The 18292-nt window shown below is 48.5% G+C and overlaps 1 protein-coding gene across 1 annotated transcript in view; it reads right to left on the minus strand.

The window, feature by feature from the left end:
• Positions 1-16496: 16496 nt before the first annotated feature.
• The window catches only part of VSTM2B (V-set and transmembrane domain containing 2B), a 37890-nt gene continuing 36094 nt past the window's right edge, over positions 16497-18292 (minus strand). Inside the window, exon 5 of the mRNA XM_023229113.1 lies at positions 16497-17193. Within this exon, the coding sequence (XP_023084881.1) occupies positions 17105-17193 (89 nt within the window). The 3' untranslated portion in view covers positions 16497-17104. The remainder of the gene's footprint in view (positions 17194-18292) is intronic.

Below are 18292 nucleotides of genomic sequence, written 5' to 3' on the forward strand. Positions count from 1 at the left end.
CCTCCCTCATCCCTTGGGTAGGACAGCTCTGAGGTGTATTTTGCAATCTCCCCTGGGATTGAAGTTCCCCAGTGGGATTCCCCAGTCGGATTAGTTCCAGTCTCCTCAGTGTTCCTGATATGGTTTGACTGTGTCCCCACTCAAATCTCCCCTTGAATTGCAATAATCCCCACATGTCAAGGGCAGGACAGGTAATGATAATTGAATCACGGGGGTGATCCCCCATACTGTTCTTGTGGTAGTGAATAAGTCTCACAATATCTGATGGTTATATGAATAGCAGTTCCCCTGCACACACTCTCTTTCCTGCCACCATGTAAGAGATAACTTTTCTTCTCCTTGTCTTCCCCCATGATTGTGAGGCCTCCTGAGCCATATGGAACCATGAGTCCATTAAACCTCTTTCCTTTATAAATTACCCAGTCTCCTGTATGTCCCTATTAGCAGCGTGGGAACAGGTGAATACAGTTCCCCAAAGGAATTAGTTCCCCTGTTGGGAACTAGCCTGATAGCACACCCTTTTTAGGGTGTCTTCCCTTCCCTGTCTCACTTTCCCTCTACCCTGCAGATATTTCATCACCTCCCAAAGAGACTAGTTTTGCTCAAATCCTAATCTCAGGATCTGCATCTGGGTCAACCCAAATTAAGAATTTCAGCAATCTGAGAGTATGGTGTGTGGGATTCAACTACATTAACTGGAAATATGGGATTATCCAGGACATGCTATTTCTTGAGTCTGTCAGTTAACTGCTTAATGTAATATTATTTGTAGTAATTGCAAGTCAAAGAGCTATGTGTTGTTCCCAAAGATTTAGTTATTTTAGCCAAATTGTGATTTGCTTGCCTTCTTTTGCTAGCAGCTCCTCAACTTCTCTCTGAGGAGTCCTACCTCCCACCCTCAGTCCTTAGCTCTAGTGTTAGGCTTATGATCATGCCTGGCCGAGAAGAGCACCTTGTCTCCCTGGCCACCGTGAATGGCTCCGTGTGGCACACAACCCAAGCCAGACCAATGGGCCCATTCCATGAGTTGCTAAATTAGGAAGATATGAGGCAGGAGCCCTTGGAGTCAAGACATGGAGAGAAGCCTGCCTTGCAGCCAAGTCAGCCCAAGGAAGGCAAAACCAAGAGACGGAGGGAGAATTTGTCCTGATAATGCTTGCACCCTGGGTCCAGCCACGACTGCACTTTGTGGTCACATGAGTTACTCGCGATTGAACCAGTCCTGACCATGCTGCTGAATTGAGGAGGGGGATTCTTTAGGCAGGGGTCAGGGATGCCTAATTCTCTTCTCAGAAGTTGCTTCCCTAATGAGGTTTGCAAGCTACTTTGCAAGCGTGGATGCCCAGAAGAAGACTCTTGGCTCTGGGGCCAGGTCTACATCCAAGATTAACCTCCATGAAGACCACAGGCACATTCTGAGTACCAATTCTGGCTCTGGATAGTGTTGGGAAACTTGCTTTTCCAGAAGGCAGCTGTGCAGAAGGTGGGCCAAAACATAGGGTACAGTGGCTGTGTGAAGTGCTGAGTACCTGATGCATGGCTGTGTTGCTTCTGCATTGGCAGGATTCCTCTTGGAAGGCAGTCCCCAGAACACAGTGCCATATGGCCCCCCAGACCCCCATATGCCTGTTTCTGAGGCTCTGAGTAAAGGGACATATGGACCTCCACTATCTGGCAGCCTCATGGCAGGCACTGTAGCATTCAGTTTGTAGGGTCACTGGTAGGATGGTGCTGCTGCCCTAAATGGTCCCTGACCCATGCCTGGGGTGCCTTGTGCAGAGACCTGGGCCACCTGCTGACTGATAGCAAGAAGGGAAGGTCTGTGAAGGGCCACATTGGCTGCAGCCACAAAGAGCAGTTGGAATAGGGAAGGCTGGTACCTGTGGCAATCGAGATCACAAACAGGACAGGACAAGAGCAGATGGAGACCAGGGAGGGGAAGGCACAAGTATGATGGGTGCAGATCAGGGTCTCTGCAGATCAGGACCCATCTTGAAAGAAGGCAGGAGACACCACGACTGCAGGGGGTGAGATTTATAGGAGGCTGGGGGCCCAGGGTCAACAGCTGAGGACTCTGGGGACTGGGCAAGTGGGACAGATGACAGACCACTTTGACGTGACCAGTTGATGTGGTCGAGGCCAAAGTGCCGTGTCCCGATGTAGAATTGCCATTTATAATTTATCAGTGATGTTCCCATCACCATCCCTGGCAGATGATGGGGTGAGGCTTAGGGCTGGGGTCTGATTTGATCTGATTTGCTCACTACTTGGTGAAAGTAATTGCTTGACTGAACATTTAATGGTTTGGTTTGTAGGCTGTGTTAAATGTCCCTGTGTAAAAAAAGCCTCATCAAAATGTCAGTGACAACTCACCCCTTATCATATCTCAACAAGCAAGAAGGCTTCCTTTTAATCTTTGCAGTTAAGCAAACAGGTTTCTCTCATTGGAAGGAAGGAGGGGTTGGAGGCTTCCTTGGTGAGATGAAGAGGGGTGAGTATGTCCTCCTTACCCAATCTGGAATGCTCTGCTACTCAACGTATGGGTCCTGTACAGCCACATCAGCAGCCCCTGCGGGTTTTCTAGAAATGCAGACCCTCAGGCTTACCCCAGGCCCAGTGAAGCAAGACCTGAGTTTTAATAAGGTCTTCTTGTGATTCGTATGCATGGAGACTGTTGAAAAGTGCTGCTGTGGTGAACATCCTTTAGAGCATCTTCCCAGATCCTGGTGGCACTCTGTTCCCTCCAGCTGCAGGGGTGAGGCTGGTAGCCCTAGGGGTTGGGGCTGGCAGTCCTAGGGTTGGGGCGGGCAGTCCTTGTGCATCCAACTGCAGTTGGATGACTCTGGAGGGTCCCACAGGTGAATGTCTGCATCTCGCTGTCCGCAGGCAGGTCCTTCTGGAAGGCATTGTGCCTGCTCCTCAGTGTACAGCCACACCCCTGTTGCCCAAGCAGTGAGCTCCATAGCACATCCTTTCTTGGTTTTTTCTTCTTCCAGACGCACACTCTCAGCTCCTTCTCTCCCACTTTCTAGACTGACCCCCAAATAAATGACTTCCCCCTCTGTCCTTGCCCCAGGCTCTAATGAGAACACAGACTGTGCAGCTGTGTGATGCCAGCATCCATTTCCCTCCCTGGGGCATAGACTGGGTGTTTCCTTGGGGAATTACCATGCTCCTCGTACTTTGTCATCGTTGGCTGAATGAATTAGGACTGGTTGTCTGACCCAAGCTGTGCCAATCTGAGTGTTTCTCTGGGAATTTGAATTAGGACTCTCTCTCTCTCTCTCTCTGTGTGTGTGTATGCATGAGAGAGAGAGAGAGAGAGAGAGAAATGGAGGGGGAAAGGAAGGGAGGGAGAGAGGGACAGAGGGAGGAAGAGAGAGAGAGAAAGAGAGAGAAAGTGGGAGAAAGGTGAACATCCTTTCTTTGGGTAGCTGCATGTATCACGAATATTTGGGAGTGGGTCATTTTTCACCAGCTGCAAGGGCCTGAGTGAAGGAAGCCAGTAGGTAGAGAGAGGAGCATGAAGCAGATGTGTTAGACACTGGGTAGTGATGGTGTCTTAGTCCATTCAGGCTGTTATAACAAAATCCCATAGGCTGGATGCCTTATAAACAACAGAAATTTATTTCTCACCATTCTGGAGGCTGGGAAGTCCAAGATGGAGGCACCAGCAGATTTGGTTTCTGGCGAGGGCTTCCTGGTTCACAGACAGTGCTTTGTTTTTGTGTCCTTGGTGGAAGGAGTGAGGGTCCCTCTGGGGTCTCTTTCATAAGGACATTAATCCCATAGAGGCTTCATGACGTAATGACCTCGCAAAGGCCCTCACTTTCTTGAACCATCATTTTGAGGGTTAGGATTTCAACATATGAATATTGGGAGGACATAACCATTCAGATCATAACCCCACCCTGATGCGCAGGTGAATTCCACTCTTGGGTTCCGTGAGGCTCTCCATATCCTGACACACTACCCTGGCTAGCCTAGGCTGTCTTGAGCTGGCTCTGTCACTGCAGCTAACCATGTCAGCTGGGGATCTGGGTGGCACCCACAGAACCTGCCCTGTTCCCTTCCACTGGGGAGAATCTCTAGGTGGTGGTAGTGGAAAGGGGTGTCAGGAGCTCAGGGGAGGTAGGTGGCACCAAGGGAGCTGGGTGGACCAGGAAGAAGAAGCCACAGCCAGGGCCATACAACAGGGACAGTTCAGCAAACCAAGCCCTTGCTCCTGGGGACCGGCAGCGAGCTGTTCCCCTCACCCATGCTCCCCTCCAGGGGAACTCGGTGGCTCAGGCATGAGTTAGTGCTTGTCCCAGAGGCGGCCTCGGGGATGGGGAAGCGAGCATCTGGCCACTTTGGTTCCCTCCTGGATCTGCCTCCCCCAAATCTGTGCACACCAAGAGCATGGTAATTCCCCAAGGAAACACCCAGTCTATGCCCCAGTGAGGGAAATGGATGTTGGCATCACACAGCTGCACAGTCTGTGTTCTCATTAGAGCCTGGGGCAAGGACAGAGGGGGAAGTTATTTATTTGGGGGTCAGTCTAGAAAGTGGGAGAGAAGGAGCGGAGAGTGTGAGTTTGGAAGAAGAAAAAGCCAAGAAAGGATGTGCTATGGAGCTCACTGCTTGGGCAACAGGGGTGTGGCTGTACACTGAGGAGCAGGCACAATGCCTTCCAGAAGGACCTGCCTGCGGACAGCGAGATGCAGACATTCACCTGTGGGACCCTCCAGGAGCCATCCAACTGCAGTGTGCTTCCGCAGAGCCGGCTCTTCAGCCAAACAGGCTATATGGCTTAGAGGAAGCCCCGGAGAGAAAATCAGAGAGGTGTGGGGTTCCCCCTTGAGTATCCCTTTCTCTTCTACAGGAGCCTGGGTCTGTCCTGGAAGCTTCCAGCCCAGCTGGGGCTGAAGTCGGAGAGGGCGGAGGGAATGTCATGCACAGCACAAAACGATTCTGCTATAGTCAGGATACAGCTAAAGGTCATATCTCTAGCCCTGAGTGCCTGAGTAAGCCAGGTTGTGGGAATAGTAGACGTTCCCGTACTGGAGTGGCTGAATCATTATCTGAGGGTCATTTGCATATGATCTTATAGCGAAAATTCCCCTTTTCATCTTTACCAGTGACATACATTGGGAAACCAAGAACTTCGTAGCAACAAGCAGGGACAAAATCTCAACTTTCTCTCTGGTTTTTATGGATTTCTATTTTGTAGAAAATATACACTGTAGCATGCCAAACTCTGTACACCTCTCTAATAAATAAAAACCAATTGCTAAAATATTTCCTGCTTTGATGGATCATTTTCTTAGTCCCCGCCTCAGAAAATTTAGGGGGGAAATGGCAAATCTCTCATTTATTTGACTGATTTTAGCTTTCCACACGGTCAAAAAATGTGTCCTGTGGCTCTCTCTGACTATTCATTTGCAAAACGTCCACCCAGCCCTGTTTCTGTTGTCTCAGGTGAGTCTCTGTGCATGGAGAAGCCTGGCTTTGGCAAGGATAAGAGCTGACGTTTCTCTAGTTTCATTTGCCCAGAGTTTTCCTTGTTATTTTTGATTTGTGGTGTGACTGACTTACCCCACATCTGTCTCCATCATGACAGGTGCCCTCTGACTCACGCGGTGTAGCCCGTCTCTCCCAGGCACCGCCTCCTGGAGTTGCTCATGCTGTACCACTCTCCAGGGCTGACTCAACCTGCCGCATATGCTGCCTGCCACAACCCTGTCCTGAGATTTATCCATGCTCTTGAGTGAGCTCCGAGACTCCCACATGGGCTGCCTCTGTCTCAGATGCCTCAAGACTCACTGGCTCTTATTTCTGCATCTCAACACGCCTCAGAAAGAGATGCAATGAGGCTGCCGCGTCTGGTGACAGCCGCTGGTGCGAAAGGATTTACTTTTGCCCAAACGACAGTGGCTCTGGTTGTAGGGGAGATCCAGCTGTTTGTGTCTAATAGGACTCGGGAAGGGGAACATCACACATCGGGGCCTAACATGGCGGGGGAAGGGGGAGGGATTGCATTGGGAGTTATACCTGATATAAATGACGAATTGATGGGTGCTGACGAGTTGATGGGTGCAGCACACCAACATGGCACAAGTATACATATGTAACAAACCTGCACGTTATGCACATGTACCCTAGAACTTAAAGTATATATATATAAAAAAAAAGACTCTCCGAGCATCAAGGAGGGATGAGGAGGCCTCTTAAGACCCAGCTCAAACGCCACTTGAGCTCATTTCCATAAACATTTGATAAGTCCTTGCTAACTCCTCCACCCCCACCCATCACAATGAACATTTCCCTTCCTGAGTCCCTTGCTAAGCTCCCTACTGTGGGTTTCACAGTCCAGCTTGAATTCTGCTTAGCTGTGGAGGTGTCGATTCCTCTTACCAGACCACCAGCTCCCTTACGGGGTTAGGGGGTGATCCTTGCATAGTTCATCTCTTTCTCCTGTACAGGGCTGTTTATGGAGTAGTTATCAATGTATATTTGTTGAATAAATAAATGCAGTTAATGTCCAGGCACTGCAGAGCTTTTGGGGTCCATGGTTCCAGAGGCATCCCACATTTCCAGTCTCTCCTTCCCCTGAGTCCTGGTTGCCACCAGGACAACTCTTGGTGAGCCATCTCTTGGTGTAGTGGGTGTGGCCGGGGATCACCCACCCAGAGGATGTGATGAGAGCCTCAAGCTCCCCACCCAATGATGTGATGAGAGCCTCCACGCTCAGAACGAGGACTAAACAGCATGTTCCTGGAGAGCCTGCCTCTTTTTACACAGCAAATGTTCTTCTGAAAACAGGTGGAGAGTTACATCTTTATAAATGGAAACTTACACTTTTGGGGGGTGGAACTGTCTTTTGTAAAATTAAAAATATTTTACTGCTTTTATCTTATTACAGAAGTAATAAATGTTCATCACAGAGAAGCCAGACCTCAGTCAAGCATTAAAGTACGTACAGTCCCACTTACACAGAAACATGAACTTTTAACACCTTGGTGTCTAACCTTCTAAATCATTATTCATGTGTGTGTGTGTGTGCTTCTCTTTCTCTGTATAATAAAATTGGGATTCAGATCCTATTTTAAACATGCTACAGGAGCTTGCTATTTAAAGGCATTCTGAAGTGAATCCTTTTGAAATGTGAATAATTCATTGGGGATTTATTTGTGCTGTTGGTTCAGGCAAAATCCAGAAGTCACAAACTGTTTATGGGTGGGGGGTAAGGGATGTTTGATAATCTGAACATTTGTCTCTCTCTGCCTCTATATCCATTTATCCATCCATCCGTCCGTCCGTCCATCCATCCATCCATCCATCCATCCATCCTCTATTAGCCTATCATATATTTCCTAATTGAGTGTTGAGAGATTGACATACAGACAGGCGGAAAAGCCAGGGCTGGGTTGATTGAGTACCCTCCGCAGGGAGCCTCACATGCGCAGCACCACATATTTATGGTATTCCCCAAGGACTGGATTACACGGCAAAAGATTAACATCCCTGCTGCACAAATTAAAAATGTTCTATTATTTGCAGCATGGAGCGGACTAGCTGAAGATCAGCATCTTCTCTTTGAGCAACGTAATTGAATGTCTCTCAGCCTGAACCCCTTGCTGTATTGATTTGAATTAATTTTTTGTGCATTTGTAATCTCCTGGTTTCCTCAGCCCAAGAGTGCCCCACATTGCAAGGCTGCAAGGCTGCCTCCTCCCAAGCCGTCATTCCTAGTCTGGAAGTCTTTGACAGTTCTAAGGACAATTAATCAGTCAAACGGAATCAGTTTTTGCTGATAAAGGAGAGCCTTCCTTGTAAAACTGACATCCCATTTTATGGGAATTAACGTTTTGGAAAGTGACCGTGGTCTGTCTTAGTTAAAAGCACCAATTCGTTAGGGCACAGTTTGGAGAAACCATGGCAGATGGAGGTGGAGGGGAGCAAAATTTTACCATTGAAGGGCTTAGAAATGAGTCTGTGAAGGAGGCTTAAACAATAATGGCCACGTCTTTTAGTGTTTAGGGAGCAGGAAGATGTCTGGTTGCAAACAGGGAGTTAATCGGTTATGCAGAGAAGAGTATGTTAGTAGATTGTGTTTTAGACACACGCAGACCTTCTTTCAAAGCAAAACCAGAACATTCTGTATACTATAATTTACCAAAATAAAAAAGCATGGAAAAATCTTGCACAGAAAAAGAAAATGCAGGTTGTCTGCAATCTAATTTAACTTCTTTGCTGTGTTCTTAAATCGAAAACTGGATACATGTTATTCGAAAACATCAATTACCTGCTTCAGGAATGGGATTCTGGTTAACCCTAAAACTCCTTTTGCTTCAGTTCTCTTTGAGAAACACTCTGAATGGCGACAATGTTCTCCAGCCCTGTGAGGCCAGTACAGTGACCACAGTTGGCCGAGGCTGCAGAGGGTAAAGGCAGGGTAGAGCCAGAGGAAGGACCTCCTGGAGTATCATGGGAACAGCTGTTACTTGGCACCCACCAGTTGTCACCACATAGGAATATGGGCCCCGTGTGGCTACATATTACATTTTTTTCAGGAGAAGCCAGAAATTTGGGTTTTTAAAACAAATTTCAAGTATATGTGTGAATTTGTTACATAGGCCTATAGCATAATGGTTGGTATTGAGCTTCTAGCAAACCCATCTCCCAAATAGTGAACACTACCTGATAGGTAATTTTTCAACCCTCACTCCCGCCCCCCACTCTCCTGGATTTTGGAGTCCCCAGTGTCTGTTGTTCTCATCATGTCCATATGTATGTACCCACTGTTTAACTCCCATTCATCAGTGAGAACATGTGGTATTTGATTTTCTGTTTCTGAATTAGTTCACTTAGAATAATGGTCCCTAGCTCCATCCATGTTGCTGCAAAGGACAGGAGAAATTTGGATGTTTACACGAGACTTTCTGATATTGTAAAATAACAAGAAACATCCCTGTGAATGTCAAACGCAGCATGTCTGAAGCCAGATGCAGCCTGGGAAATGCCAGTTTGCAACCTCTGGGTGGGAGATTGAGTTAGATGTGAATTTGTCTTGGGGACTGTGGAAAAGAAAAGCCGTTACTTTGTTTTTATTTTAATATAAATCCTGGATAGGACTCTATCATTTTTTCCTCCCCCCCTCCCTTTTTTTTTTGGAGACAGAATTTCGCTCTTGGCCCCCCAGCTGCAGTGGAATGGAGTGGTCTCGGCTCACTATAACCTCCGCCTCCTGGGTTCAAGTGATTCTCCCACCTCAGCCTTCTGAGTAGCTGGGATTATAGGCACCCGCCACCATGCCCAGCTAAATTTTGTATTTTTAGTAGAGACAGGGTTTCAACATGTTGGCTAAGCAGGTCTCAAACTCCTGGCTTCAAGTGATCCACCCCCGTCAGCCTCTCAAAGTGCTGGGATTACAGGAGTGAGCCACTGCACCTGGCCATTCATTCATTTTTGATAACACAAGATGTACCCTAACCCATCATTCAGTTTGAAAACAAAGAGTTTGATGACAACCTTCATCCACTTGTGGCTCCTCACACCTCTGCTTCCCCACACCAAGGTAACCATGGTCCTGTATCCATCTTCACCTTTTCATTGCTTTCCTTTGAAGACAGTTTTATCTTAGCTATGTGTTTTCTTAAGAAGACTATCTGTCCATCCCTCATCCATCCAACCATCTGTTGGTTTTAGTTTGGATTTAACTTTACGACAACGGTATTATATTGTAGGTAATCTTCAGGACTTTTTTTGTTTTGTTTTTGAGACAGGGTCTCACTAGTTCGCTCAGGCTGGAGTGTAGTGGTGCTATCAAGTCAAAGCTCACCGCAGCCTTGACTTCCCTGGCTTAAGTGATCCTCCCACCTCAGCCTCCCACGTGCAACCATGCCTGGGTACATTTAAAAAATTTTTAATAGAGACAGAGTCTCACTATGTTGCCCTGGCTGATCTTGAACTCCTGGGCTCAAGCGATCCTCTCACCTCAGCCTCCCAAAGTACTGGGATTACAGACGTAAGAGATGGCACCCTGCCCTGTTTGGGGGTTTTCCCCACCAATAGATGCTAAGACTCAGTGTTTTGTTGCATGTTCCTTGCAGCGCATTCACGCTGACCCTTGATGGAGTAGTTGATGTCGTGTTCATATCACCATGAGAACTTTCTACAGCATTGCATCCTCTCTCCTCTCTCCTGTAGATGGGAACTCATCTGTTTCCAGGGTATTGAATGGGGTTGCCTTGAAGTTTTTTGTTTTGTTTTTTTTCAATGTTCCCCAGAGCACAAGAGAAAGAGATTTTGCCACTAAAGATTGGAATCTCTGGGTCACAGTATGTGAACGTTCACTTTTAACAGTTAGTGCCGAAGTGTTTTCCAGTGAGGTTGTATCAATTTACACTCCCACAGTCAATGCCTAGGCGATCTTGGAAATGCACATTTTCTCTAACACTTGGTTTATCAGAATATTATTATTTTTACTTTTTTTTAAATTTTTGAGGTGGAGTCTCACTCTGTAACCCAGACCGGAGTACAGTGGCGCCATCTCAGCTCACTGCAAGCTCCACCTCCCGGGTTCACGCCATTCTCCTGCCTCAGCCTCCGGAGTAGCTGGGACTACAGGTGCCCACCACTGCGCCTGGCTAATTTTTTGTATTTTTTAGTAGAGACGGGGTTTCACCGTGTTAGCCAGGATGGTCTCAATCTCCTGACCTCGTGATCCGTCTGCCTCGGCCTCCCAAAGTGCAGGGATTACAGGTGTGAGCCACCGCGCCTTGCCTATTTTTACTTTTTTAGAGATACGTTCTAACTCTGTCACTCTGGCTAGAGTGCAGTGGTGTGACCACAGCTCACTGCTACCTTGAACTCCTGGGCTCAAGCGATCCTCCTGTCTCATCTTCCTGAGTAGCTGGGACTATAGGCTTGCCATCATGCAACTCTATCTTTAATTATTTTTTTTTTTGCAAAGACAGTAATATGGTTTGGATGTTGGACCCCTCCAAATCTCATGTTGAAATGTGATCCCCAGTGTTGGAGGTGGGGCCCAGTGGGAGGTGTTTGGGTCATGGGGCGGATCCCTCATGAGTGGTTTCGTGCCATCCCTTTGGTGATGAGTGAGCTCTCCTTCAGTTAGTTCACTTGAGATCTGGTTGTTTTAAGAATGTAGCACCCATCCCCTCCTTGTCTCTCTCCTCACGACTCTCCTGTCTTTGGCTCTCACTTCATTTTCCACCACAAGTGAAATCTTCCTGAGACCTCACCAGAAACCAAGCAGATGCCAGAATCATGCTTCCTGTAAGGCTTGCAGAACCATGAGCCAAATAAACCTCTTTGCTTTGTAAATTACCCAGTCTCAGGTATTTCTCTACAGCAATGCAGTAACAATGGACTAACATAGATGATGTCTTGCTCTTGTGCCCAGACAGGGTCTGGAACTCCTGACTTCAAGTGATCCTCCTGTCTTGGTCTCCCACAGTGCTGAGATTACAGGCATGAACCACTGTACCCGGCCTTTGTCAGACTTAAATCTTTGGTAATTAAGTGGGCGTAATCATTGTGGCCTTGAATTGCATTTCTCTCATATCTATTGAGGCTGAAAACCTTTTATATTTTTTTCTGGCCATATTTTCTCTTCCATGATATGGTGGTTCACATCCTTTGTCCATCTTCCCATTGTATTGTTTGAGCATTTTTTTTTTTTTTGAAATGGAGTCAACTTGCTCTGTCGCCCAGGCTGGAGTGCAGTGGCACGATCTTGGCTCACTGTAACCTCTGTCTCCTGGGTTCAAGCGATTCTCCTGCCTCAGCCTCCCGAGTAGCGGGGATTACAGGCATGTGCCACCGGGCCTGGCTAATTTTTGTATTTTTAGTAAAGAAGGGGTTTCATCATCTTTGCCAGGATGGTCTTGAACTCCTGACCTCAGGTGATCCACCTGCCTCGCCTATAGGAGCCACTGTGTCCAGCCTGTTTGTGCTTTTCTTACTGATTTCTAGGAATAATTCTTTGTACATGTTTGATAGTAATCCTTTCTTAGGTGTATTTTGTAAGTCTCTTTTCACTTTCTTTGTGATGGTTTTTGATAAACAAATGCTCTTTGTTATAATGCAGTCAAAATTGTCCATATTTTCTTTCTTTCTTTTTCTTTCTTTCTTTCTTTTTTCTTTTTGAGACAGAGTCTTGCTCTGTCACCCAGGCTGGAGTGCAGAGGTATAGTCTCAGCTCACCGCAACCTCTGCCTTCTGAGTTCAAGCAATTCTCTGGCCTCAGCCTCTGGAATAGCTGGGACTACAGGCATGTGCCACCACACCGGGCTAATTTTTGTATTTTCAGTAGAGACAGGGTTTTACCATGTAGGCCAGGCTGGTCTTGAACTCCTGACCTCGTGATCCACCTGCCTTGGCCTCCCAAAGTGCTAGGATTATAGGCATGAGCCACCATGCCTGGTGCATATTTTCTTTTATAATCACTGCTTTTTCGGTCTCATTTAAAAAATCATTTCTAACTCCAAATCTAAAAGAGACCACATATACTTTCTACTAAACGTCCACTTACCATTTCTCCCTTTTAAACAATCAGGTGGAGGGAACACATGTGATCTTTATTGGGTCTTTGCTAGTTGGTGGAAAGTTAGACTTGGTGTGAAGTCATGTTTTCTGTGACTTGAAATGTATTTTTGGTGCTCCTTGGGTCTTTGTCATTTAAAAGGGGTCACCTCTGGTGGTGTTTCCAGATTCTACCTCATGCTGTGTCTGTAGCCACAAAGTGGGGCAGGTCCCTCATCAAGGTCGCGGGATTTCCATGTGTTTCTAGGGCCCCTGGCATGAGGTAAAAGGTGTATTTATGCTCTGGTGGGGTGTGCAGGTTCTTCTTGGTTGATGAAGGTAGGGAGCCCTGAGAGGCAGCAGCTCCATTGTGGGGAGATCGGGTACCCAGTTGGCTGAAGTTTCCCCAGTGCTGGGCCATTCCTGCTGCTGCAGCCTTGGCGGGAAGGAAAGAAATGGTGTTCTAAAGCAGCAGGCTGCTACACACAGGTGTGTGCATGCATGGGGGGAAACGCACCAAAGCCTCTGGCCACCTGTCCCCCAGAAAAGTGGGAGTTGTATCTTCTGAAATGCAGGCAAAATGAATGCCCAGTGTCGCCCGAAGTGGGGATGGGCCCACTGGAAGAAGCGGTGCAAAAATAGGCAAGAACTCCCTGGGCGCAGTGGCTCACACCTGTAATTCCAGCTCTTTGGGAGGCCGAGGCGGGTGGATTACCTGAGGCAGGAGTTCGAGACCAGCCTGGCCAACATGGTGAAACACTGTCTCTACTAAAAATACAAAAAAAAAAAAAAAATTAGCTGGGTGTGGTGGCAGGTGCCTGTAGTCCCAGTCACTTGGGAGGCCGAGGCAGGAGAATCATTTGAATCCAGAGGCAGAGATTGCAGTGAGCTGAGATCACACCACTGCACTCCAACCTGGGCGACAGAGTGGGACTCCATCTCAAAAAAAAAAAAAAAAAAAAAAAAAGGAGGGGGGGGTTACAGTAAAAAAAAAAGTTAGACTGTATTCCTGGCTGGCAAAAGCAGAAGCCCCTTTAGTCACGAGCTCAGCAGCTCACAAATGGCTGTTTGCTGTATTCCAACCAAGGGCAGTCTTGGATCAGACAGAGCTGTTGTTTTCTGAGCCAGAGCTATAACCAGGAATGTGGGGTTGAGACAGAACTGAAACAGAATGCTGCAGCCTCTGCCCACACCACCTCTGGTCAAATTCTGGGAATTCCTGTCCTTCCTTCCAGGCTATGCCCCCAAATACTGGCTGCTGCCTGGAGGGCACAGGTGGGTCGGCACCACATGAGGGGCTAGAGTCAGGGACAATCCTCATCACCACGCAGAGCAGGGCTCCTCCATGGAGGTCTGGGCGTGGCTTGGTCTCCCCCACCCCCAGCCTGGCTGCCCTCCTTCCTTTCCCTGCTGTCACTCAGCCCCGGGCTGGAGTGGAGTTTGTACTCCCTCTGGACTCCTGTCCCTCACTTTGGAGTTAGTTGCTATATAGACCCACAGCTCCACAGTCCCTTCAAGCAGGCGGGGGTAGTCCCTGGCTGCACCCGGGCTCCCGAGGCCGCCCACCGTGCGTTTTTCCCAAACCGAAATAGATCGTCTTGTTCTCCAACCCCAGCCCATGTCTGCCGAGGCTGAAAGCAAACTCCAAAGGGAAAGGCAGTTTTGGGAGTCAGCACCATGCCATAGTTTTTGTTTCTGGAGGGTGCTTCTCTCTTCTGGTTTGTATGCATTCCATAAAACGCAGTGCAGGCTGAGCGTTCTTTGTCCTCATTTTCGGAGTGCATGAGACCCCAGAAAGCAGGAGCCCAGGCCTCGTGGATCGGCACTATGGATTCTTAGGGGTGCACTTAACTTCTTCTTTCTTTGTGTCCAGGGTCCTGGACCAGTGGGACTGCTGGCAGCCGCTCCTTGGGAGCCTGGGTCCAGGGATTAGCCTTGCCTTCCAGCCCGGCAACAGCTCCAGTCTCAGTTCCATTAACTTCTGCTGGAGGCCAGGTTCAGCCTCCCCTTCAGGGAACTTGCTCAGCCTCATGCTCGGCTTCCCACCTAGAAGTGCTCTGTTCCCAGGAGGCAGACATGAGGAATAATTTTCTGTGTTTGAGGGGAAGCCTCTTTGTGCAGAAAAGGCTGGTTTCTCCAAGGCACACCTGCTCCTCTCACCAGGGCCCATCACCCCAGCCCCTCCCCTGTGCAATCACACCTGCCCCTCCCCTGTGCCCATCACCCCAACCCCTCCCCTGTGCCCATCACCCCAACCCCTCCCCTGTGCCCATCACCCCGGCCCCTCCCCTGTGCCCATCACCCCAGCCCCTCCCCTGTGCCCATCACCCAGTCCCTCCCCTGTGCCCATCACACCTGCCCTTCCCCTGTGCCCATCACAGCAGTCCCTCCCCTGTGCCCGTCACACCTGCCCTGTGCCCATCACAGCAGTCCCTCCCCTGTGCATATCATGCTAAAGGTTGGGAGCTTCCAGGCTGGGACCTGACCACCTGTGTTTGTACAGGGGCATCTGGTTTTGATAACGGGGAATGAATCCCCAGTCCTCCGTCCCCTGGAACGATCTGGCACAACGTCACCCTTACTGACACGTTGTTCCCCTTCCACTGGTATCCGGGAAGTACGGTTTGCTCTCCAGCACACTGGGCCAGTATTTAACATGACATTAGCTGCTGCAGTATTGAGTTAACTATAAAAGGAGATGATCCTTCTGGACAGAATCACTATCCGCCAGACAGAGTGATTAAATTTACAGCTCGATTGGTGCTGATCAATATAAAGGAATTGTGAAACAAGTTAACGTACCCATCAGAAACAGCCGTCCCGACCGTTCTCTCCACACAGGCCTCCCCGGACATCAGCTCCACCCGGGGGTCTCTGTACACGTGGGACTGTCCAAATGCACAATTTCTCTTCCCCTGAGCTAAATACAGTCAATCAACTACACACTGAGCCAATCAGGAGAGACTGGGTATGCTGCGATAACGCCCGAAGATGAGTGGGTGAAGCGGCAGGGCGGACTCCTCACGGGGCCGCACGATCCAGCGCTGGCCACAGGGAAGGAAGGCTGTGTTCGTTGCAGTCACTCAGGGACCTAGACTGGCAGAACACTTGCTGATGTGAACGCTGCGAGTCGTCACGTTAGAGGACAAGTGCTTTGGAGGGCCTCGCACTAGCAATCCTGTGCCTTGGACTAGGAGCAATGAGTGTCCCTTCTGTTCCCAGCTCATGCGCCAGAGCTGCGGCCCCACCCGCCACAGGAGGCCAGGAGGTGCCATCCTGCCGCGTGCCTGACCTGCGGAGAACGGAAGTATTTAGCGAACGACATCAATGACAACCACACTTATTGAAACTGCAGGTGTTAAAATCTGGCTGGGTTTTAAACAAATCCATGGGCTCCAGCTATCTAATGAGATGCTGTCATAGAATGAAGTATACATAGTAGCCCCCACGCAGGGCGTGCCCGTTTCCTTAGGACATGTGTAACCTGCCCCAAACCCATGCTTTCCCAAAGCAATCTTTAGATGCATGGGAAGGAGTGTGGCAAGCCCTACCTTCTCCCCAAATTCCCCCTTCAAACTAGCAGCAAAGCTAACCACAGTAAATACACCTTGACATACAATCTCCAAGTGGGCGAATGCATTGCATGATTCATTGAAACCAAGTGGGAAGCAGTGATTCTTGACTTATTTCACACCTCCTCCTGGTGATCTCCTTTCCTTCAGGACCCAGGCTGGGGGCTGGTCTCACTGCCGCCTCCATGAGGTGCCCTGTCCCTAAGGGAGGCTGGGCAGGTGCTCCCATCTGCTCAGCGTGGTCTCAGCCAGGTGCCCTGGGCTGTCCTCCACGTCGGGTGACACCCAGCCAAAAGTGCAGCTGGCATCAGAGCACAGGAGGGGACGGCAGGCAGCCAAGCTGCAGTGGGCACCAACGCTTGACATTCATACATGGCTGTAGAAAGGTTATTTCAAAGTTGTTTTTTATTCAACTGTTCTTCAGCAATATACAATACAATTTATAAACAAGTGTCTGACCTTGTTTCCAATCTTTATTTAAAAATAAATATTATTGACAGTGAATTTTAATTATGATAAGATGTCTTTTTTTAATCAAAATGCCTCAAAAGAAATAATTTAATAAAAAAGAAAAGCCCCCAAAGAAAAAAAGTAAATAAAAAAAATCCTAAACACAATAATCTACTAAAAATATTTCGCTTTGTCAAAAGGCTTTGACCCCAACATTTGTACATATTATCCTAAAGATAACTGCTCAACAGTTCGTGCAAAATGAAGACTTGGAGGGAAAGTGTAGAAAATAAAACTACATTGAAGTAGAGAAATCATCGATTCCCATGCAGACTGCATAGGCCAAACTCCAAATTATTTGGAAACTAGATGCATTATTTTAGGTGTTCTACATTTGTGTAACTTCCCCAAAAATATGATTTATTTATTTTCCATGTGGACTTTTTCATGCGTCTCTCAGTCTCTCTGTGTCCATTCAGCGATGTGGTCCTCACCGAGGGCCCTGGGCAGGTCATGTGTGGCCTCTGAGATGCTCGGGTTGGCCCTGTCTGTCAATGTCCCACCAGCAGGTGCAGGAACTTATGCAGAGCTAACAGAAGCAGGGACAAGAGCGGGTCTGTGGTGGAGCTACGGCCAGTGCCTGCAGGGGATGAGAAAACAGGCAAGGTTAACAGCTGAGTCACAAGAACCTAGGAGCTTACAGCAGACCAGGGACAGTGAGGCTTCCCCAGGCCAGGGCGGCTCACACTCAGCACCCAGCTGGAGGCTGGTGCCTGTGGCTGCCTTGGTTTAATGATAAAGCATTTTGTTGCTGCAGTTTGTAATTTACAGACCATACACTTTAGGATCCTAGTGAGATCAGACACAAGCACCTGGCCTGAAGTGGGGTGTGAGAGCTCTAATGTCCAAGTCATTACCTTATTTTAACAAAAAGATGATATGAGCTGGGCACGGTGGCTTATGCCTGTAATCCCAACACTTTGGAAGGCTGAGGCTGGAGGATCACTTGAGCCCAGGAGCTTGAGACCAGCCTGGGCAACATAGTGAGACCCCATCACAACAAAAAATAAAAAAATTAGCTCTGTGTGATGGCATGCACCTGTATTCCCAGCTGGTTGGAAGGCTGGATTGCTTGAGCCCAAGAGTTGGAGGCTGCAGAGAGCTGTGATCGCACCACTGCACTCCAGCCTGGGAGACAGAGTGAGACTCTATCTCAAAAGAAAGAAAGAAAAAAAGACAATATGCTTCCTTCTCCCCAAATACACGCTGCAAAATGTCCTCATAATTTCCAGCCCTGCTTGTCCTCCTCCTCCATGAAGGCTACATGATTGCACACAGTTCCGTCCCTTGTGCATCCCAGCATCCCCTCCACACCCCTGCCTAAACTGCACAGCTTTGGCACTCCCATGCACCCTGTCTCGGACATCCTGATGCTGCTGTGTATAAGTCTTTTTTCCACAGCAACCTTGTCTGTCCACTCTTTGGGTTGCAGTATGGAGCTGAGAAACCGCAGGTTGGTGGAGACGAGTGGGCTGGGGTCTTTGAGGAACGACCCCAGCAACATCTGGGTCACTTCCACCCGTCTCTCCAATATGATCATAACCTGGCCCCTGGCCTGCCATGGATGCCGTAACGCCTGTGCCTCACCCTGCTTCACCTGGGTTCCCCGCCTGGCTCCCCGTCGGTCTTTAGGGTCTTCATCTGTTGTAAGGCCTCCCGTGCAACTGGGGAAAGCCCAC

This window comes from Piliocolobus tephrosceles, chromosome 21, assembly GCF_002776525.5.
Source record: "Piliocolobus tephrosceles isolate RC106 chromosome 21, ASM277652v3, whole genome shotgun sequence".
NCBI classification, from domain to species: Eukaryota; Metazoa; Chordata; class Mammalia; order Primates; family Cercopithecidae; genus Piliocolobus; species Piliocolobus tephrosceles.